At 44.2% G+C, this 22,392-nt stretch overlaps 3 protein-coding genes across 11 annotated transcripts in view; 1 reads left to right on the top strand and 2 right to left on the bottom strand.

The window, feature by feature from the left end:
* Positions 1–1,629, bottom strand: part of LOC142074921 (methyl-CpG-binding domain protein 2) — a 41,690-nt gene extending 40,061 nt beyond the window's left edge. Inside the window, exon 1 of the mRNA XM_075135927.1 lies at positions 1,282–1,629. Within this exon, the coding sequence (XP_074992028.1) occupies positions 1,282–1,394 (113 nt within the window). The 5' untranslated portion in view covers positions 1,395–1,629. The remainder of the gene's footprint in view (positions 1–1,281) is intronic.
* A 65-nt stretch (positions 1,630–1,694) lies between these two features.
* Positions 1,695–13,292, top strand: LOC142074920 (DNA polymerase iota-like). Of its 6 annotated transcripts, none has more exons than XM_075135923.1 (10): positions 1,695–1,872; positions 3,732–3,857; positions 4,573–4,737; positions 5,545–5,697; positions 6,686–6,922; positions 7,579–7,757; positions 8,026–8,117; positions 9,632–9,765; positions 10,815–11,017; positions 12,127–13,292. In XM_075135923.1, exons 2-10 carry the CDS (start codon positions 3,821–3,823, stop codon positions 12,946–12,948), a joined length of 2,022 nt encoding a protein of 673 aa, XP_074992024.1. In that variant the 5' UTR covers positions 1,695–1,872; positions 3,732–3,820; the 3' UTR covers positions 12,949–13,292. The 6 variants fall into 6 exon arrangements, with proteins under 6 accessions (XP_074992024.1, XP_074992022.1, XP_074992021.1 ...); XM_075135921.1 differs by lacking the exon at positions 1,695–1,872 and adding an exon at positions 2,556–2,731 and having other exon boundaries at positions 3,735–3,857; XM_075135920.1 differs by lacking the exon at positions 1,695–1,872 and adding an exon at positions 2,556–2,731.
* On the bottom strand, positions 12,783–22,257 carry LOC142074922 (stAR-related lipid transfer protein 6-like). Of its 4 annotated transcripts, none has more exons than XM_075135929.1 (8): positions 22,199–22,226; positions 20,842–20,935; positions 20,652–20,701; positions 17,459–17,585; positions 15,711–15,828; positions 14,545–14,638; positions 14,062–14,217; positions 12,783–12,865 (listed from the first exon to the last, which is right to left on the bottom strand). In XM_075135929.1, the coding sequence occupies exons 2-7, from the start codon at positions 20,929–20,931 to the stop codon at positions 14,064–14,066; spliced, it is 633 nt and encodes a 210-aa protein (XP_074992030.1). In that variant the 5' UTR covers positions 20,932–20,935; positions 22,199–22,226; the 3' UTR covers positions 12,783–12,865; positions 14,062–14,063. The 4 variants fall into 4 exon arrangements, with proteins under 4 accessions (XP_074992030.1, XP_074992029.1, XP_074992032.1 ...); XM_075135928.1 differs by lacking the exon at positions 22,199–22,226 and adding an exon at positions 21,719–21,948; XM_075135931.1 differs by lacking the exon at positions 12,783–12,865 and having other exon boundaries at positions 13,509–14,217; positions 22,199–22,257.
* Positions 22,258–22,392: the final 135 nt, after the last annotated feature.

The raw sequence follows: 22,392 nt of genomic DNA, 5'->3' as shown, positions 1-22,392 counted from the left end.
CCTCCCGGGCGAGGGGCACGGCTGGCTGCCCGGGGCTCCTGCACAGGCGGCAGGAGGAGCTCCGGCGGGGGGGGCCTGGCCTCCAGCCCGCCCTGCGGGTGCCTCTCCCCGAGGCCCCCCACGCCGCCAGCCGCTGTCCTGCGCCCACGGCCCCCGCAGGCGGCGGCCAACCGATCCCTACCGCCGCCCCCGGGGCTGGGCTGCCTCGGGGCGCTGCCCGAGGAGAGACGCCCGTCCGCCCCCTCCTCTCCCGGCGCTCTCCTCAGCGTGGCCGTGAGGGCCGCTCCCGCCAACGGCCCCTGTCAGGCGGGCGGCGGCGGGAGGGGACGGGCCCCGACCACCCAGCGGCCCCTGACTGGAGGCGGCGGGAGGGGACCGGCCTCACCCCCCTGACAGGCGGGCCACGGCGGGAGGGGACCGGCCTCACCCCCCCCGACAGGCGGGCCACGGCGGGAGGGGACCGGCCTCACCCCCCCCCGACAGGCGGGCCACGGCGGGAGGGGACCGGCCTCACCCCCCCCCGACAGGCGGGCCACGGCGGGAGGGGACCGGCCTCACCCCCCCCCGACAGGCGGGCCACCGCGGGAGGGGACCGGCCTCACCCCCCCCCGACAGGCGGGCCACCGCGGGAGGGGACCGGCCTCACCCCCCCCCGACAGGCGGGCCACCGCGGGAGGGGACCGGCCTCACCCCCCCGACAGGCGGGCCACCGCGGGAGGGGACCGGCCTCACCCCCCCGACAGGCGGGCCACCGCGGGAGGGGACCGGCCTCACCCCCCTGACAGGCGGGCCATGGCGAGAAGACACCGGCCTCACCCCCCTGACAGGCGGGCCATGGCGAGAGGGCACCGGCCTCACCCCCCTGACAGGCGGGCGGCGGCGTGCGGAGACCGGCCCCGTCCTCCCACCGGCCCCTGACAGGCGGGCGGCGGGAGCGACCCTCAGCCGCCCCCTGGCAGGCGAGCCGCGGCGGGAGCGGAGCGGCACCTCCCTGACAGGCGGGCGACAGGAGGGGACCGGCCCTCTGACAGGCGGGCCGGCGGGAGGGGAGCGGGACTCCCCGCGGCCCCTGACAGGCGGGCGGCAGGAGGCGAGCGGGACCGGCCCCGACCCTCCCCGCCGCCCCTGAGAGGGGGCTCGGGGAGCAGGTGGTGGTGCCGGGGTGCGGGGCCGGGGGGGGTGCGGGGCCGGAGGAGCGCTGGCGCCGGCCCCTGCCCGGGCCGGCCCCGTCCCGCCGGGGCAGCGGACTGTCAGGGGCCGGGCGGTCCCGCCGGCACGTACCTGAAGTAGTAGACATCGCTCTTGCCGGCGCTGAGGCCCGACTTGCGGATCACCTCTTCCTTCTTCCAGCCCGGGGGCAGCGCGGGGCAGTCCATCCTGCCCTGCTTCTCCATGCACCGGGCGCAGGGCCCGAGGCGGCGGCGGCGGAGGAGGAGGAGGGACGAGCGGGGAAGGGGCTCGCCCGGCGCCCAGCCCCCGGCGCTCTCAACAAGAGCTTTATTGTTCCCGGGCACGGCCGGGGCCGGGACCCCCTGGCGATGGCGGCCGCGGCGCGCTGCTCGGCGCCAGGAGCGCGGGCTGCGCGCGCAGCCGGCGGAGCGTTCACCCGGCGCCCGCTTCCGCGGCCGAGCCCCGGAATCCGTGTCAGCGGCGCTCCGAGCGGGGCGCGGCGCGGCCTAGAGGGGCCAGAGCGGCCAACCCCGCCGACCATAGAGAGCGCCGTAGGCGGGACAGAGCGGCGGCGCCGGCGCGGGCAGGGGCACGAGCTGCCATCGCCGGCATCTTCGGGCGCCTGAGGGAGCGGCGGCGGCAGGGCTCGGGCTCTCCGGCGGCGGAGGCTGGAGGAACCGCAGAGCGGAACGGCGCCGGCAGGTGCTGGGGCGGGAGGAAACCGTCCGTCACGTCCCACTTGTCCCCCAGCGTGAGGGAGAGCGGTGCTCGGCGGCTGTTGGGGCTGGTTGGGGGCTGCTGCGGCGTTAGAGCCCGTCGGGACAGGGACGCCAGCAAACCTGCCCACCATAAACCTGAATTCACCCATTTTCCCCTCCACGGTGTCCACGAGCACCACATTTCGCTCGACCCCCCACGTTTAGTTTATTCGTGTCCTCTACGCTCCAACCACCGCGACGCCTTCCCCTCAGCGGGCTGACCGCCCTCAGCGCGGGGCCGCGGCCCTGCCGCTCGCTCCCGGGACCCGCGGGCTCTGCCGTGCTCGGGGCGGTTTCCCGCAACACGACGCTGACACCCGGCAGTCCCGTCAGGGAGCCGCCCCGCCGCCACAGCGGAAAGCCCACATGGCACAAGCGAAGGGCTGCGTCCCCGCGTCTCTTCTCGGGAGGTCCCCGTGCCCCCGTTCTCCCGGCCCCGCGCCCTCCTCAGAGCCGGCCGCCCTCCCGCGGGGTCCCTCGGGGCGCCGGGGCCGGGCTCGGCGGCCTCGCAGCCCGCAGGCGTCCGGCGGAGGCCCCGGCCCTCACCCGCCGCCCCCGCCGCGGCGCTAGGACCTGCGCGGCGCGGCCCTCCGGCCGCCTCCTCCGCGGGGCGGGCGCAGCGCGAAGGGAGCTGCGGGAGCGCGGCCGTCCCCGCCGGCGGCGGCGGTGGTTGCAGGGAGCGGCTCTGCGGCGGATGAGTCAGCCCTGAGGCGGCATGGAGCCCTTCCCGCCGCCTACGGAGGAGGACGAGGAGGACTGGCTTCGCCCGCAGCCGGGCGGCGGGGCCGCTCCGCCCGCCCCGTGTGAGCGCGGGCCCCGGCGGCGACGGGGCGGGGCGGGGCGGGGCGGGGCGCAATGGCGCCGGCTGCCGAGGGGAGCGGCGGCAGCCACCGTGGGCCGGAGCTCGCGTACCGCGGCGACCCCGGCGGCTCGCCCGGGACCGAGCGCGGCCCGCTCCGCGCTGAAGCACTGCCTTCTTGCCCGGACAGGGGCTCCGTGGCTCGGACACACGCGTGGGGCCGGGAAGGCGGAGTTGCCGCGCCGGGATGAAAAGGCAGGAGCTGCGTGGGGGCGTCCGAGCCCGAGCCGTGTCCCTGCCCTCCGAGGGAAACGGATGCGAGCTCCTTGCGGGAGCGGTGAGGAGGGGAGGGCCTCTCCTCGGCAGCCATAACCCTGCCGTTTTTAATTATTTCTGTGATCTTGCCGGTCTCCACTTAGAACAAGAGACCTCAGTAGACATTGAAAACACCATCTCCTCCGCCCCCAAAACAGCATACCAGGGTTTCATTTGGACTATATCAACTAATTGGGGATATTTTCAGCTTAGAGAAATAAAAACCTTTTATTATTATTATTTTCTCTTATTTTTTTTAATTTGGCGGGCTTGTTTTCATAGCAGGGTTTGCTGTTTGTTGGATGGTGATTTGCCATCCTCATTGGCTGCCCCTGGGAAAGGCAGATATCTGATAGTGGAGTTAAAGACAGATTATTTTACAGGAATATATTAAAAAGAAGTTTCAGTGTTCCATTGTGAAAGGATGTTGTATCAGTAAAGCGATGTACTAAAATGGTTCAGTGAAAAACAAATACAACCGACACTCCAAAAATGGGAGTGTTTAGTAGTAATGACGACTTGCGCTCGTAAGTAATCCTGGAATTACTAGCGCTAGAATTAGTATAAAACTTGTAAATTTTATATTCTTGTAATATCTGTTTATTAGTATAGATTAATTTTTAAAAAATTGTTACATCACATGTAAGGCGGCTAGTAATTTTTAATCTGTTCATTTACTTTCCTTGCAGCAGGCCACAGCAAGTCTGTATTAGCAAGAAGCGCAGCATGCAGAGTGATTCTGCACGTTGACTTGGACTGCTTTTATGCACAAGTAGAAATGATCCGTAATCCTGAATTAAGAGACAAGCCTTTAGGTACTTTGCTGTTAATTTGGGGATTATGTGTATTCAGGCAGAAGAAACTAAGGACATGAATAAACTAAGGACATGCCTGTGTGGTGAGATACAGGCAGTCACACCAGAGCTGCAACCACATCCAGAGGGAGCAAGGTGCAGTCTAGACTCTATGTAGCTGTGACTACAAGATTAATAAATCCTCGAGCGCAAGTACAGGCACTTGCCGACGTGTCTGAGCAGTCCTGGGGATTGACGCTGGTTTATAACGTACATGGGCATAGAGAGGGCTGAGCTCCACAGGTGAGCCTGAGCCTTTTGGCACAGTCATGGTTAAAGCATGCTTTATTCCATCCAGAACTTGAGAATGAATGCGAGGCAGTCAGTAGTGTCTACGATAGTGGAGAAAGTACATCCTAAAATGACTGTTGCATAAAGAGTTCTTTCACGGGTAAGATTGCCTGAAAAGGCTCAAAATTAAGAGCGGTATTACAATGGGAAAAAATATCTATAAGGTTTTAAAATGTTCTTACCATCCAGTAATCTAAATCAAGAGAGCTGTCCTTCTCATAGTCTTGTAGAATAAGACTGTTGTGTTGGTTTGTTTGCTTGTTCTATGATGTGTTCTGATCAAAGCATACGCTTTGCAGTCTTTGCAGTGGCAAGAAAGCACTGTGGTCTTCTGTGAAGTACCAAGAAACCTAAACTTTAAAAAACATTTAATCTTTATTTTTAGGTGTGCAACAGAAATACCTCGTAGTTACCTGTAACTATGAAGCCAGAAAACTTGGAGTTAAGAAACTGATGTCTGTCAAGGATGCTAAAGAGAAGTGTCCTCAGCTGATACTGGTTAATGGAGAAGACCTAACTCCATACAGGGAAATGTCGTACAAGGTTACAGGTACAAAATTAACAAATTTTCAGTAGACGACAAACACTTTCTGTTAAACTCTGTGTGCATGTGCACACGTGTGCAATAGTATATGACGTTTTCCTGCTCTAAAAGTTCTTGTAAGAATGAGCCTTATACCACAGCGATACTATTTACAGTCGTACAATGTCAATATTTCATCAAATAAGCTATTAGACTTGGTTGCAATCTGGGTCAGGCACTATAAATGTATCGTACTGATGTTATATGGGATTTCTATGCTATGTTAGGATTATGCCATGTAGTTCTTTAGGAACAATTTTTCTTATTTAAATACTGACTGCAGTAATATATTTCCAAATGTGAAGCAACGGAGGACAGAACGCTGAACCCTTCGAGTGGGTGAACTTCTCCAGTATCTCTTAATTAAATGATACGCCAGCATTGTCATTGATTACTGCTTTTATCATTAGCAGTGTTAGCAGGTGAAATAGTAATACCTTAAAAGTGAAAACCCACCTAGCTGGGAAACAGATTTCCTTAGGAAAAAGTACTGCAGAGGTTCAGAACTATAATTTCAAAAAGAAATGAGGAAAAAAAGAGATTTGGGGAGAAGAAAAGCAGATGAGAGAGGTAGTTGTGGGATGAAGAAATACTCCTCCTCTTCACCTTTGCTAAAATAAATGCCTTATTATTTTATCTGGAAGAGAACAGTGTTTCTCTTCATGCAAGCATCCTACTTGAATCCATGGGAAATAAGCTGTGGATTGATGCAGACAGGAAAACCTCACATTATGAGGTGTATGCATATTATCCTTGGGTATCTTTTCTTCCTAGAGTTGTTGGAGGAATTTTGTCCACTGGTGGAAAGGCTTGGGTTTGATGAAAATTTTGTGGATATCACAGAGACTGTAGAGAAAAGACTAAACCAGCTACAGCAAAGCGGATGTTCCACAGTCTGTGTGTCTGGCCACGTGTACAACAACCAAGGTGAGTTAAACATGCTTCACGTTGAAAAATAAGGCAAACATTTGTGAAGTTCAGTACAAAGTATCTGTCTGCTTCTAAGTATTGTCCAGAGCTGAACAGTTAGAAACTTGTATTGCTCTGTGCTTGGTTTCTGTGCTTGAGAGTGCATGTATCACAAATGTTAATCAGCATTCCAATTAGATTGTACAAAAAAAAATCTCTGTGGTAGATAAGCATGTACAATGATTTGGGAGAACAGATTTTCATTGTCCTTTTTTTTCCGTTAAAGTAGTTTTACTGTGGTAAGACATAGAATTTTGTTTCAGCTTGAATGTTGTTGTCAATTGGCAAAACTGAATGAGTTTTTTTAACAACTGAAAACCAAAAAACAGTAAAATTTTGCTACAGCCATTAGGTCAGGAATAGACTTACTGAGACTGAAGTAGCTAACTGAGCTGCTTCGTACATTGTCAAATGCAATAGCTATGCTGTGATACTCATTTCATGCACTAGGAAGGAAAGCAGATGTTTTTTTCCTGGACTTTGTGCTATTGTGGTGGCTTTGAATATGGTTTGGAGAGGAGAGAAATGCCTGTATACTCCTTTTTCTCGTTTGGCATTTGTATGTGATTAATAAAGGCAGCCCTCTAAATTAAGATTTGTAAATCTCTCTTTGGTTACATTGGTACAAGAATCTCTGATATTTAATACTTTTCTTTGACATCTCTTAAATATACTGTATTTTAGATTTAAAATTCTCCGTAAACATTATGCTTCCTGGACAGTATGCCCCTGGGTTTGGCCAGCAGCAGTCTCCCTTTTACCAGGGTTTTGGGGAGATAAGAGTGAAGTTAAACTTGGATATAGAAGCCATGGTGATACCACTTGACCTGTGAGACCATACTTCCTTGTACTGCTTTAATGCAATGTAAAAAATACCTAAATCTAGAGAATTGGCTAACTAGGTGACTGTTTACATACTGAACACTGCTTTCTTTTTCTTTTGCAGCTATCAATTTGCATGATACAACGCATGTAAGACTAGTTATTGGATCTCAGATTGCAGAAGAGTTCAGGGAAGCCATATATGCGAGACTGGGCCTCACAGGCTGTGCAGGAGTGGCCTCTAACAAATTACTGTCTAAACTAGTATCTGGGACCTTTAAACCAAATCAGCAAACAATTCTTCTTCCTGAAAGCTGTCAAGATCTAATACGCAGCCTTGATCATATCCAAAAACTGCCGGGTAAGTATGGTGCTATGAGCATAGATAGAGAACATATTGACAACTCTTAAGATAAGAAAAAATTACAGCTGAAATAATTGTAAAATCTAGTTCTCGCAAGCAGGCAGCAGGGTGTGCTTTCTTTTTTTTTTCATAAGCTGTTTGCGTTTTTTTTAGCAGAAGGAATGAAAGGACTTCAGTTTTCTTAATTTTTGGTTGTGACATAAATGTCACTTTACAAGATACCTTCAAAAATACTAAATCTCCGTTTATTTTTGTTGAAGCCTAAACATTGTGGTTGATACTAGATTTTAAATACAAACTTTTTTAAACTTGCTGACTGGAAACCTACTGACAGTTATTAAAACTGATAGAATTGGGGCCTGATAGAATACTCTGAGGAAGTACTTTTCTAATTATTCTACACTGACACTGTGCTGTTGGCCAGGAAGCACTGATGCAGGCTACAGATGCAGGCAGGCCTTTGCTGTTTTCCAGTATGGCTTTTCTAATGGCAGATGCTAAAACTCAAATGGAAACTCACCAAAAATGTTGCTGAAAAGCCTGCATTGCAGTAGTGAAAATAATTGTCAGTACTACATGGGAGGGCATTTTTTATATATATGTATATATATTTTTTCACTTTTCTGTGTATTTTTAATGCACATTTTAATTAGGCATTGGCTACAAAACTACTAAACGTCTTGAAACACTGGGCATTAGGAACGTGTGTGATCTTCAAGCGTTTCCGTCTGCTGTGTTAGAGAAAGAACTAGGTGTTCCTATTGCTCAGCGTATCCAAAACCTCAGCTACGGAGAAGATGACTCCCCTGTGACTCCATCAGGCCCTCCTCAGGTACAAGTATTGTTCTGAAGTACTTTATAAAGAGCAAAAAAATTGCTTTTAGTTTTACACAGCTTTGCTGGACTAACTAAAATGATGCATTTTTGTATGTATTCTCTAGTAGAACTCAAATTAACATATAATTCTCCTGAAACTCAGTTGAGCTCTGAGTGTCAAAGATATCTTAGTGTTAATTCTACACACTTAATTGTGATACTTTTTTTCCTCTTCAGAATTTTGAAGTAAATATAAAATTGAGAGGACTAATGTGTTTTTTTAGTCCTTTAGTGATGAAGATTCCTTTAAAAAATGTTCATCAGAAGTGGAAGTTAAAGAGAAAATTGAAGAACTGCTTCCTAACCTATTAGACAGGTGATTGTCTTCAGTAGCTCTTTTTGATGACTGAATTTGTGACCTGAAGGGACTTGCAACATATGTTAGGTTTGTCTCGTACTCTACACTTCGTCTCTCAGCAAAATGCCATGTATAGGGACAGCACCTGCCTCTCCAACTTCCCCTTTGGTCTCTTTTTTCTCAATTCCTGGATTGTCCTGCTGCGTTGCCCTACTTTCCTCTTGCCGCCATCTTCCGTCTTGCCCCCAGGCTGGCTGCCAGCCCTTCCATTCCTGTGCAGCCTGTCTGATAAAGAACTTTGCACATGCCATTTGTTGATCCTTCTCTATTGCTTTGGTTGTGCGCCACAGTATTTAGTGCATCTTCGCTAATCTCTGTGAAGAACCCTAGGTTTTCTTTCTCTTTGCGTAAGTGACTTTCTCTACTTTCAGACCCTTGGTTATCACCATTTGCACTTGTCTCCTGTTCCACAGCTTCTTTTTCTGTCAGTCTAAAGAACATTTTCATTTCTTCCTCCTTCCCTTCCCCTGTGAATCCAGGCAGCATCCAAACCCAAGATACCTGACAAAAGCACCAGCTTAGCAGGAGGATGCATTTACTCATGTCTTGACTACTGTAATTTTCCTATCCTCCCTTTCTATCCTGTGACTCTCTTTACTTAAAAGAAATTAATAAAAAGGAGTAATATTCTAGCAGCACTGAACTGTGTTTCCTGCTCTGCCATGCTTCAACTTCTGATTTTTTAATCCCTCTTTGTGTCAGTCCTGAATAGCCTTTGTGTCCCCCATTAGTTTTTAATTTTTTTTTCTCTAAATATTTTCATATTCTCTGCATGTCTCTCCAAACCTTCAAATAATCTACAAGTCTTAAAATGTTTTCTGTCCCCACATCTATGCAAGTCTCACAATAGATGTATCTATTTTAGTTATATTAACGTTGTGGGCAAGCAGTCTTTTATCTGCATCTCAGACATTGCTCAATAATCACAAAATTTGAAGTGAGGCTGTTTGTCCTAACTTGTTTACAACATGGAGAATTGAGAAATTTTTTTTGTAGAGAAAATACCCCCGTGCCTTTGGAGGCGGAAAGAAACAATGACATATTTTGTTTCTTATCCTTCATCCAAAATCCAGCTGCTAAAGTGGGGACGTTTCCTTGAAAAACAAAAAGAAGAGCTAGAAGCTGAGGATTATACAGGGTATAACTGCGAAGACTGTACTACTTTAAATGTATTAAAATATTGAAACGTGGCAGTATTGCAGACTTACCCACTTAATTTTCACATTCACTTCGGTTGAAAACTTTTGGAGACAGTATTCACATTGTGTTGAACTTCTAACTTATGGGTAATTAAGGGAACCAGATAGGACCCCAAGTTCCCTGTATAATCACTGGAGTAAAGCCAGAAGACGGGAGAGATCTGTAACGCTTAATTTAAGTGACTTTGTAACCTAGATGCTGTGAAAGTTTCCATAGACGCTCTGAAAAATACTCGTCGTAATGCTTATTGCTTTGTGCACATTAATCCTTAGAATATGCAAAGATGGAAGACAACCCCACACAGTAAGACTGACCATACGCCAGTTCTCCTCAACCGATAAATGGTTTAATCGGGAAAGTCGTCAGTGTCCTATTCCACCTCATCTCATTCAGAAATTTGGAAAAGGTAAACTTAGAATTTTTGAAAGTACCAACTTTGTGCTGCTACCACCTAACTTCTCTGTAAAATTCCGTTACTGAATTTCATTATAATATTCCATACATTTAATATTTGGAAACACTTCCATTACTTGTAATGGATGTATCTTGATGAGATATGCTAAAACCGTATAGAACTTCACTGTAGGAGTAACTTCTATTTTAGTACCATATTTTAACCCAATCTGGCTGGATTCCTGGCAATAAATTTCTTGATGGGGTGGGAAAGGGTGACTGGGGGCTGCTTCCCAGATTAATAATCTGCTTTTTTCTGTTAGGGATTTGAATTATGTTCTCAGATTTAGTATGTAATAAAACATCTTTTTGATGTACCACTGAAAATTAATAACATAAAGGCTTTCATCCTTCTCAGACTTAAGCTTTCCAACCAGCAATTGCAATTCACTTGACACTTCATTCATACTGGGGTGAGGAAATAAATCTGAATCACTACTGCGTCAGCACAGAGAATCACTGTTCCCTGACTTCAATTCCTGAATTACTTCTCACAGTCCTAGAGAAGTTGTTGAAAGTCTGTGTAGCTTCTCACTTCAAAATTGCTACTGGACTTCTACATTGGAGGAGACTAACAATTACTCTCAGCTCATATAGTCATGCAAACTCCAGTAAACCATGTTGTTATTACCAGTGTTGGGGTAATGTTATATACCTACATGGCCCTGTAAAGGCCCTTTTTGGTAGAATTAGATCATTTCTCATATCTATTCAGCTTGGCTTGTATTCTGTAATTCTTCTTTTCTAACGTAAGTACATACTATGAAGTAATCTTCACAGATGTGAAATTAAGCATTTTTACTGGAGGGGGAAAAAAAAGTCTGTTACTCAATTCAGGTCATACCTGACAGGGCAGAGTGAACATGTTAACGACTATATTGACAGATTATTTTGGAAGCATTTGGCAGTGTTTGCCTTTGTACTTTGCTATTTAAATCAATCTTGCTCAGTTAGTTAATCTTGATTTTATACATTGCTTTTTTCCAACCTTTTTTCTGTTAGAAAGCAGCAACGTTATCTCCCCATTGGTTGATATACTAATGAAACTCTTTCGAAAGATGATAAATGTAGATCTACCATTTCATCTTACCCTTTTGAGTGTCTGCTTCTCCAACCTCAAAGATCTTCCTAGCAGCAAGAAAGGATCAATTGGTTTCTATCTAAAGCAGATGTCACCGTCATCAGGCTCTGGTAAACGTGGCCGGGTAAGCTGAAAGATACTGAAAACTATCTGCAGATAAGAAAGTTCTGAGGTATTTCTGTCTTGATTATACAGATTTGAACCTTAACTGCTTTAGAATTTTTAGGATCATAAGTTTTATTCACCTGATAAAAATGAAGATATATTTGGAGTCTTCTGAGCAGGTGTTACTTGTTTGCTAGATAGACTGCTTAAAAGAGGTTTAATACTGTCTTGAATGGGACAGCCAGCTAGGTTATCAAGCCCCTTAACTGAAGAGAACAGAATTCACCAAGGGAGAAATCCAAACTTATGTCTTCCAAAAAATAACTGCTGAATTTGGCTGTTCATTCCAGTAAGATCTGCCCTTTATTTAGCATTTGTGAAGCAACAGGCCACTTACTCGGATATTGTCATACTGAAGCATCTTTTACCTTAGACTAAAATCTCCTTAAAGTTGCTTATAATTTACCTTGTTGCTTTTATTGAGATACTTTCACAGTGATTATTTATCTTCCTGTGCATTCTCAAGTCTCCCTGTTCAGACTAGAAAGTAATCAAAGATTCAATTCTGTATGGGCCACTAGCACTAGCTTCTGATCTAGTGAGCTTCTAATGCCTGCTCGGAACTGAACACATCTCCTACCTCCCAACTGCATATGCTGTAGTGTAGGAGCTGTCTGTGGAAACACTGCTACGTATTTCCACAAGATGCTTTCAGAACATAATTTTGAAGTTACTAAGTTTTTGTATTATGTTGTGTAATGAATTTACTGTTTCGGTCTTGACATAGCAATTTTGCGTATTGATAAACTTGTCTGTTTCTCAACTGCTCAGGAATATGAGGGATAACATCATATCGTGTATTCTAAAGTTCCACAGAGTTTTAAAGCAATAAAACGTAACTTCAAAGTATTCGCTACTTTAAAATAAGAAAAGAATTCCTACGTGTATGTACTTTTTAAGGTCTATGTTTGAAAATAAGATTTAAAAAAACCAGTACCGATCATACGGAAAAAAAAATTTAGTCTGTTACGGAGTAATTTGAAGAACTTGCTCTTAGTAAAATAGTGCTTGGTAACTAGCAGATTACACAGAACTTACTTATGCTTTTACATACATTTTTTGCCACAGGAAGTGGAAGATGTCTCAAAAGGTGAGGGAAGTGCTTCTTGGAACCAGAACAGCAACAAAACTGGAACTACAAAAACCAGGAAACTTTCAGAGGAGAAGAAAAGCAATATAAAAAAAGCAGGAATTCCTGACTTTCTATTCCATTTGTCTCCTGGTGATATTGACCAGAAAGTCTTCAGGGAACTTCCGGAAGATATTCAAAAAGAAATTATTTCTGAAAAAACAGAAGCGATCCCTACTGAGAATGTTTCGGGTCAGCCATCAGTATGTTTTCCAGGAGAGGCATACAGCACTTCCCCAAATTCTAAGGGACTAAGCAGTGATACGCACTCAGGGTGCAGCATACATCTCGCGTCAGCTCACGAATCTGCAACTGTTCTGGCACACAGCTCCCGGGCCAGTTGTTCTTCTGAGTGTCCCAGAAGTGCGTTGACCAGCACCAGTATGGAAAAACAACCTCCTGACTCTCTGAGCTTCAGAGGGAGAGATCTGTCATCTCTGGAAGGTGGAGCCAGCAGAAATGTTCTGCCTGTCCCTGTCTTGGATGAAGATAAGCAGGCCTTTGAAACACCTTCCGAGGATAAAACTGACAGTACACAAGCAGGAATTGTATTTCCTCCTAATGTTGACAGAAAGACTTTTTATGAACTACCTGCAGATGTGCAAGAAGAACTGCTAGCTGAATGGAAGAATCAGGAACCTGTGTCCAAAACTTCTATGGATAAACCCCCTGAAAAGCCTAAAACAAATAAAGGAAGAAGGAATACAGCACCATGTTTGTCACAGCCTAACAGTTTGCTAAGGTATTTTAAACCACAGTGAAACATTTTTCATAGTAGTGACACTATAAGGCACTTTAGTTATGAAAAGTTTACTGTAAATTGTAAAGATGTGAATATTAAAAGTGTATTTTGAAAACTTTTGACATAAAACCTGCTGGTGACTCTGTTTAAGTAGTAATTAGTCTGTTATTTTTCTTTCTTATAGTATGCAAACATATTTTAGTATTTACTATTAATACCTTAACACGCTGACTGAGGGAAGGAATTTTTACTTTTAATTTTCATTGAATTATACTATGTGTGCAGTTACTTGTTTCTAACAACTTGGGAGGGCACTAAGCAGAGAAGATGAAAGCAATTTCGACACTTTACTTTAATTTGCACCACTGTTTCTGTGATTTGTAATGGAAATTGCTATTCACGTGGCTATCACTCTTCCCTGCAGTTAACTCGTAACTAGAGATACCAGAAATACTACAGGGTCATGGGAAACATTAATTCCAAATGAATGATATCACCAGCTTGTTCCTGGAAATTACTCAGCATATAAAAATCATTTGGGTTTGGTGCTCAGGATTCAGAAAATGACAAACAACTGTGTGTATAAAGAGCAGCTTTTAATGAGATGCTGTATACAAATTAATCAGGCTTTTCTTCAAATATTTAATTCCAAAACAGTGAAATAGTTGCTAATTACCCTTGCACACTTCCAGTTAATAAACATGTTTAAAGTCTGTAGTACACAAGATGTTTGCTTGTTTCAGTCAAGAATACATAATTGAGGTAAGAATTTATCAAAGTGTGTTTAAAGCTATGGCAAAATATTTGACTACTGTATTTTAACACTGCTATAATTTATATCACCAGATTCTCTCATATATATATATATATATATACTCTGCATATAAAGTGCAAAAATACTACAAAACATCACCTGATTACATTGAAAGCGACATCCTGTACTTTGAGGGCACTTCAGTGTAAATTCTTGCATCATTCCCACGAACAGAGAAAACCAGCATTCACCATTTTAACAGTTAAGCTTTATATATTTCCACATAAACCTCAATTAAAATAAACTTCATCACCTACTTTAAAAATGAATCCAAGTAAAAGATGCATGTGACTTAAATGCTTATTATTTTCCACTTACATTCAATTATGGTCTTTCAAACCTTTCAGTCCAGCTCTTGTTTCAGTGATTAAATTTATGAGAGTAGTAGGTAATGCTGTCTCCACTACAGAAACTGGAAGCATTCCTCCTAGTTCTGGCTGAATAAATACAACTAGCTTAGAATGCTCTGGATTCCTGTGATGAAAGAAGCAAAATCCTTCAGTTAACACTTGTTACTCTTGCTATGAAACTTACTGAGATGGACAAAAGTTTACAATTTATAGTTCATCTCTGTTGAAATTACTGATGGAAAAGTGGAGGATGTACAAAAGTTTCAATTGTTTCAAAAGATCATCTGAGTCACAAAACTGATCTGCACAAAACTCTAAAGTTTCCCCAGAATAAAACTGTCTAAATAAAATTTAAGAAAAAAGCTGTGTGGTTCAGTAAATTTTAAGCTTTGTATAGCAAAGACAACTCAGTAACCAAAGATGCTAATATAAGGGGGCTTTAAATACTTACTCGGGCAAAGGTGAACACACATACCCACAGGGATTGTTATAGCCTCGGACACAAGAGGGAGTTGGAGGGCAGTTGGAGTATTCCACACTGACAGCTGTAAGTCACCACATACAAAAAGCAAAATCAAATTAATTATGTTTATATATGTCAATCATATGACTCAAAAATACCTTTTAAAAACAAGAAACTACTCCAGCTACTATGGGATAGTACAAGATCTCACAATATGGTCCCTGATGTGTTTAGTGATTCCATTCTGTACACAAAACACCTAAAGAACATTAAATATTTGTGCAAGTAAAAGTACATGTAAAAGTTTCTATAGATGTTTGGGCAGGTACATCCAAAAGTAGTATCCTTGAGACGTGATTACACATATGTAAGTGTTGAGGTGTGGCTTAGTTCTGGACAAAGAAGTCAGTTTGTCAGCAGATGTCATTAATTAGTAAATGCAATTGCAGAGAAGATGAGGAAACTTCTGCACACATGCACAGTAGTAGTTAGCAGGGGTTGTTTTGGTTAGTTATCCATTACTTTTGCATAATAAAAGTATTTTAAGAGTATGGCTTGGAAAAAACTGATCGGTCAGTAAAGTTCCAAGCTGAAAAATGTTTTCTGCCACGTACTAAGATCCACACAAAGGAAAAAGATCAGCACAGAAATGAAGTAGCAGTGAGATATTTTTCTGCCTAGCCATATAGTTGTAATATTAATCATTTTACATTTTATGTAAGTTCACAGAGTTCTAAGAGAATCAAATATGGAGCAAATTAGCAAGTTCACTCTGAGAGCAGCGTATTAGGCAAGTAGCATTTGGTCAGGAAGCCACCCAGTACAGAAAAGTGTTATTAAATAAATGCTGAATTTATGTAGTAAAATAATAAATTCTAGCTTCCTCATACTACTACATTTTTTTCAACTTTTCAAATAGAGGCATAATAGGAAACTAAACAACACAGTATTTTCGTTGAAGATCAATTTTGATAGTTTCAGTATTAAAAAAAAACAGCTTTGTTTTGGGGATAAAAAGGAGGAGACTGTTAACATCAGTAAGACCACACACAGAGCAAGGTACTCTATACAGAACTTACTCTACAGTTATTCACCTTAGGATTTCCAGAATGCAGCCAAAATATGAAAACATGCAGTAGTTATGTGCAACTTACAGTTAGTTGTAAGGATATCACCAGGATATGGTTTAACATGTAACAGGTCAACAAAATCTCTTGATGAAATCAGTCCCATACCATAACTGTGTGTTACACTGTGGTATATACCAGTGTCCTACAAGTAAGTAAAAGTAATTTTTTGAATTAATATGCAAGAAGCAAAGTTTTATTTAATTGGCAAAGCAGCATTACATGTTGAATAAGGAGAATGTGGCAAAAATGGATTCCTATTTTTAGCATAAGATGACAGTTCCCATATCTAGTTAGGGCTGAACTATCATGAGAGCCGTGAAAGGGATCTTCCAGTAACACAGGGTAGGGATTCACTGCCATTCTCTGTGGCCTAGATTTGAGGCAGGAATATAGTTTATCTTTGGAAAAACTCAGAATATGCACATTTAGTATCCACGTTTAGTGGAGCCAGAATGCCTATTTGCATTAATATACACATGCTAGATTGCACATTGTGTTCTAGGACAAAGATGTATAATCTGTTAAACTAAATCAATGCCAAAAAAAGCAAAGAAGATATAGTTGGATGTACCACTACATCCTAACATCTGAGCAACTCTATGTCCTGGTTTCAGCTGGGATAGAGTTACATTTCTTCCTAGTGCTGTGTTTTGGATTTAGTATGAGAAGAATGTTGATAACACACTGATGTTTTTAGTTGTTGCTACGTACCCTGTAGTCAAGGACTTTTCAGCTTGCCATGCTCTGCCAAGTGCACAAGACAGCTGGCCAAGGGGGTATTCCATACCACATGACGTCATGCTCAGTATATAAATAAGAGGCGTGGTCCAAGAAGTAGCGATCGCTGTTTGGGCATTGCTCGGCAAGTGGTGAGCAAGTGCATCGTGCATTACTCATTTTGTATATTCTATCATTATTATTATCATTTTCCCTTCCTTTTCTGTTCTATTAAACTGTCTTTATCTCAGTCCACGAATCTTACTTCCCCCCCAATTCTCTCCCCCATCCCGCTGTGGGGCGCGGGAGTGAGCGAGCAGCTGTGTGGTGTTTGGCTGCCTGCTGGGTAAAACCACAACACTCTAGCAGATCCAGGCAGAGGAAAGTGAAAGAGAGGTTCAGGGAAGACAAAAAGGGGGGGATTTTTTTTCTTCTGGATTAGGGAATACTTTTATACACTTGAGTCATTCGTACATGTGTAATATGTTCCGAGACCTCTCTCCATCATACACAGGGCCATCTCTCTCAAGTGGTTAGATCAAAGCCAGCTAACGCAGAACTGATATTCTTCATAGGAATTCTGAGTTCTGGGTTTCCAGAGTGCCTAAGACAAAGTCCCAAACAACTGGAATTCAGAACACACAGTATTTCACAGCACTAGTACAGCATCAATTCAATCTCCATGCTGCCCCTGACTTTGGTGATTTTTTTTTTTTTTTCATTTGTGCAATCCATGCTCACTGTGAAAGCGCAGCTTTCCCTACATTTTTTTGTGATTGTATCTCACCCTACTCTTGATGGAGGCTTCTGTTGTTTCCCATGGACTGAATTCTTGGCATGCTTGACGACATTTATTTCACAATAAATATTTAACTCCTAAGGGGAGGGGCACATTTCATACCCATTTCACATAAGCAACAGGTTTAGAAGTTTTAACCAACCCCGAATGTATTTCATATTGAAAGCTTTCTTTGTCCCAGTAGAGGTCTTTTTAGTCACCATAATTCATGCAGAAAGAGCTAAAATAAAATCTTTGTATTAAATTATCGTATTACCTGGTCAATCCTTTCTAACAGCTTGTAAGATTGTAATGCTTTGTCCCATTTGTTTCGATATTCAGGAAGATACATAAAAGGAATAATTTTACTAGGGACTTCCTTAATTATCCCTTCTCCACGGTATCTAGATTGTGTAAAAAACAGATATTGAATTCACATTTATGAATTAGAAAAATAAGTTACACAATAATGAGCATCTAGTGATTGGGGATGCCAGGCTATGATGAGGTAAAGCATACGAATGTGATTGCACTCGATGGATTGATTAAAATTCAAGTAGTAATAAAAATTATTATTCTGTAACTGATTTTTGAGACCATTACATTCCTGACACCATACATTTTAAGTGAATTATTTGTGAGCTATTAGACAGGAACCTGCTAATTAAAATATATACAATTCATCTATTAATTTATTTTTTCTATAGAGATACTTTCAATCCATTTTGACACTGATTGCAAATCGTCTCACTATTTATGAACTAGTACATTCTGGCACTTCTCCAACTTTTGTTCATAACCTTCTAAGGAGTTCAAGCAAAAATTCACAGAGGGCAAGAGGGGCCTCTCAACAAGGAAATAGGAAACTCCTGTAATGCCGGGAACTGCTCACAAATACTGATATTCTCACACCTAGTTCCTGGAGAAACTGTGAATCATTACAGTAAGCACTCACAGACAGCAATTAAATGCAAAGGTGAAGGATGCTGCGTGACAACAGATAAGCTCAAAGGAGACTATGCTTGCAAACAGTTTAAGAAACACGAAATCAGATTTACAGACCCTGATGATGCATGAGTGTAAGTCAGAAAGAGCAAAGATAGCCAAGTTCAAACCCAAACACAGAGGCCCTGTAAAATCACGGGTCTGTTTCTTCACTCTGCAGCAACTCTTGTCACCCCTTACTGCCTTGGTAGAGTGAGCACAGTGTGAGCATATATGACTACTCCAGAAACTCACTTCTCCACTAACTACAGCAGGTCCAATGGAAAACATTTTAACGCCTACTCAAAAACAGCGAACGTAAGCTGTGGCAGGACCAGTTAAAACCAGCATACTAATATTTGGATACACCCTTTATTTCCATAACTCCCATGAACTTATGTTTAGCAATCCCCTAAGCAGCTCTCGCCTGCATCCTGTAATATCGTCTCTCCTAAACTCAGTGTGAGTTGTTAATCAGGAGGAGTTCTTCTAGGCAGGGCTTCTGAAAGACACAGTTGCCAGAATAAAAGAAAGGGCACACTTGTGAAAAATCTCAATTTCCAGTTTTTATAGTGGATTGTTGAGAACACTGGAAAAAGAGGAAGTAAGCCTGCTAAAGACCATTTGGATCACCAAATCTACTCTCAGTATCTTAGACAAATTGAAATACATACCTCATTGTCTTTCTTGAGCTTAGGTGACATAATTCCAAACAAAATCCTATTCAACCTTGAACAATCACCTTAATGCTCCCCTGAACTCTGCTGAAAAATATTTCACCTGACTGAAGCAAGGACCTCTATTGCTTTTCACTACCAGATTCCATACTGATTTTTTTTAGCAAGTAAAGCAAACTGTTAATACTCCTGCCAATTAAAAAAGAAACTGGCATTTGTGATATGCAGTTAATAAATATTCAATGTCAAACTGAAAATGGGAACAGCTATACTTTTGCTCCTAGAAACAGCTAGTGTTCCTTCACGAAAGACACGCTAGGGACCAGTACTGCTTGTTAACGTGACAGAGATTTGTACAAAAGTAAAAGAATGAAGGATTCTGGCTCCCAGTACCAAATGACAGAAAGCACGATGATGCTTCTCCTAACTGCAAAGGACTTGCTATATACAGATCTGAGTGCAACTGAAAATGGCTTCATGCCCAATTGAGACTGTACCACATTTTTTTCCTCCACAGAAAAAAAGTCAGGCACATTCTTATGAATTCTAAGCAATCAGACTCTCACTCCTTCACATCCACCTCTATTGAAATAAGATCTGAAATACAATAATAATGCCACATACAAAGTATGCAAATTCTTAATAACAGTACCTTTAACATATTCTAATGAAATATTACAGCTATTTTCCAATATAATACCATAGAGTAATTCTTCTGTAATACTAGTGATCTAGCATTGTCTTCTGTAATTAATACCTTCTTTGCTCAAATCTTCAGAAATAATTAGAAAACCAAGCAAGACTTTTGGATTTAGAATACCACTAATCACAAACATCTCATCATATTGAGAATAAAAAAGAATCAGATGCAAATTTTCTCTACTGCCTATCTGTCAAGATTGACATTTAACATAATTTAATACCCATTAGGCATTTTAATTAAAAAAAAGAGAGAGAGAGAGAGGGGCTAAGGACATCTCGCAAGCATCCTCTTTTTCTCTGCTTTTGCACACTTCTCAGTGAGATTTTTTTTTCTTTTCCCTGGTTTAATGAGCTGAATCAGCTTGGTAAACGGTCAGCTGGGTGCCACAGCTACCATAAATGAGAAGCACGATTGCAGAGCCAGGAGAGGGGAAGGGAAAAGGAGGAATGTAAAGAATAGAACCAACTCTATCAGTGAAAGGAAGCTGTGAGATCAGCTCAGCCTGCCTCACCCAACTCCACCCTTTGGGCCAAATCTAGCTGCTTAACAACAGCACAGAATTCATCGCTCAAGAGAAGGAAGGACAGATGAAGTTGCTGCTCCAGAGATTATATAACGTTCTTATTCTCAGTACAGTTAATTCAGTTTCGGGTGCCAGAAAGAAAAAGGTACAAAGGACAGATAAGGTAGAGCGAGAGTGTAAGCATGTCTGCATGTGTGAGTATCAGTCATTTCACAAGTATGAAAAGCAAAGCCCAGCTGGTAAGATGTAATGGCTTGACTAGAATATTCCACCAGGAAGAGTCACTGACTTCAGGCCAAAACTGTGACTCCATATCTACTTATTCTATATTAGTAAGTGTTATATAGTATTTAATTTTCATAACACATTTGAAAATTGCTTGGGAAATTCGACTCTTGTATTCCAGCCCTACTGCTGACCCAGTGTAACTACAGTGCAAAATCTTCTCTACAGCTAACAAAACAAACTTAACACTCTCACGGAGGACACAATATGGTTAACTCTTCCATTTCAATCTTGGGTGTCACTGTTCAAAAACGATATTGTTATTCATTACAATGACAAACAAAATGTAAATACTTACATATTTCCTGCATACTCTTTTGAAGGCTTTGAAGAAACTGTAACATTTTTCTCAAAGTAGAAAAAGGAAAAATAAAAACTTAGCAGTTGATAAAGAGTCGTTAACTAATTTTTAAAGGAAAACAGTTTTAAACACTTTTTGTAACAAAATATAAGAAGAACTTTATAAACATTAAGTAATATTTTCTTACTGAAACTTTTATCACCCTCCATCCTGAAGTATCTTGACTGTATGATAAAATTTTTTCTGAAACTTCATCCACAATTTTCTTATAGTCCATTTATCTGTAAAGATTTAAAAGCAATTTGCTGGTATATGATAAAAGTACCCCTTAAAGAGCAAAAAACATAGGGCTCATTCCTGTATTCCTTCCACAGGCTTTAGTATACGTTAACTGAGTATTTTTACCAAATGAAATGAACTTTTTATTCATCATATTCAATTTCAGAAAAAGACAGTCTTTATTTAAACAAAATTCTATAATTGACTTCCAGTCTGGGCTACTGAGAAGTAGCTGTTGGTGTGGATCTTGAGAATGAATTACAGCATCTAGTAAGACACACCATTCACTCCATATTAGATCCATCATTACTCCACATTAAAACTTCCCCTCCTTATACAGTTTATCACCTGAGATTCTGATTCTGCCATGATTTGCTAAAGTCATTAGACTAGTAGCCAACTTGTGTAGTTATAACATATGAGGCTCAAACAATTGAAGAGAGATTTTTCTTACATCAGAGCTTTATGCAACAATCACTATAGGCTGTGCTGTTGCAGAAACTCTTTGGCAAGCGAGAGGCCTGGCTCTAGCAACAGAGCAGCAGCAAGGTAGCAGAAACCACCTTCACCGAGCCGCCCTCCACCCAGCCCTTTCCAGCCCAACCCAGTCCTCCCCAACGCCGACGTCTCCTGTGTGCTGGAGCTCCCTACCTCTCCACCCTTTCTTCCCCCAACGCATGCAGTCTCCCTCAGGGAGCTTTCTCTTAAGAATATCAACTGTGCTTCTCAGGCCACTAGCGTTGAACGCTTCTGGACCGGTCTCTCACACAAAGTTAACTTCATACCTAAACCTTTACGGGGCTGTCCCGTGTAACGGGTTGCTTTTCCAGAGCTCCCTCACTGACACGCTGTGGAATTCAGCCAGGTGCTCAGCCCGCGCCCCCGAAGGAGGGGTGCCCGCCGAGGGCTAGGGCACAGCACACCCTCCGCCGGGCGCGAATTCGCGGCGCCTTCAGCGAGGTAGCGGGCTGGCCGGGCGCACCAGCACACGCAGCCCCCGCACCCAGCTCGGGTAGCGCTGACAGGCGAAGCCAAGCACTGAAAACGCGGCGGAGCCGAAGGCCTGGCCGGCGGGACCCCCGTCCTCCGGCCGAGGCGGCCCTGAAGCGCGGCGCCCACCCCCACTAGGAGCAGCAGACAGCCCGCCCGGCAGCCCCCCTCCTCGCTCTCCGGCGGCGGCCCGGACGAAACGGCGGGCAGGCTGCCCCGCCAGCGGGGACTCAGGGCGAGAGGAAGGGGAGGCGGCAGCAGCGGCTTGCACTCACCTCAGCGGCACGGAGCGGAGCGGAGAAACCTGCACCCGGCCCCGCCCCGCCTTCCCGCCGCGCCGGCGCGGGGCATGCCGGGAGAGGTAGTTCCGGCTAGCGCGGCGCCTGCCGCCCGGCTTCGACTACAACTCCCGCAGGGCGGCGCGGCCGCCCCTGCGCCTGCGCGCCGCCATTTTGCAAAGGGGCGCGGT

Source organism: Calonectris borealis, chromosome W (genome assembly GCF_964195595.1).
Source record: "Calonectris borealis chromosome W, bCalBor7.hap1.2, whole genome shotgun sequence".
NCBI lineage: Eukaryota > Metazoa > Chordata > Aves > Procellariiformes > Procellariidae > Calonectris > Calonectris borealis.
Note: the sequence above shows the minus strand (reverse complement) of the source record. Positions and strands in the feature narration are given on the sequence as shown.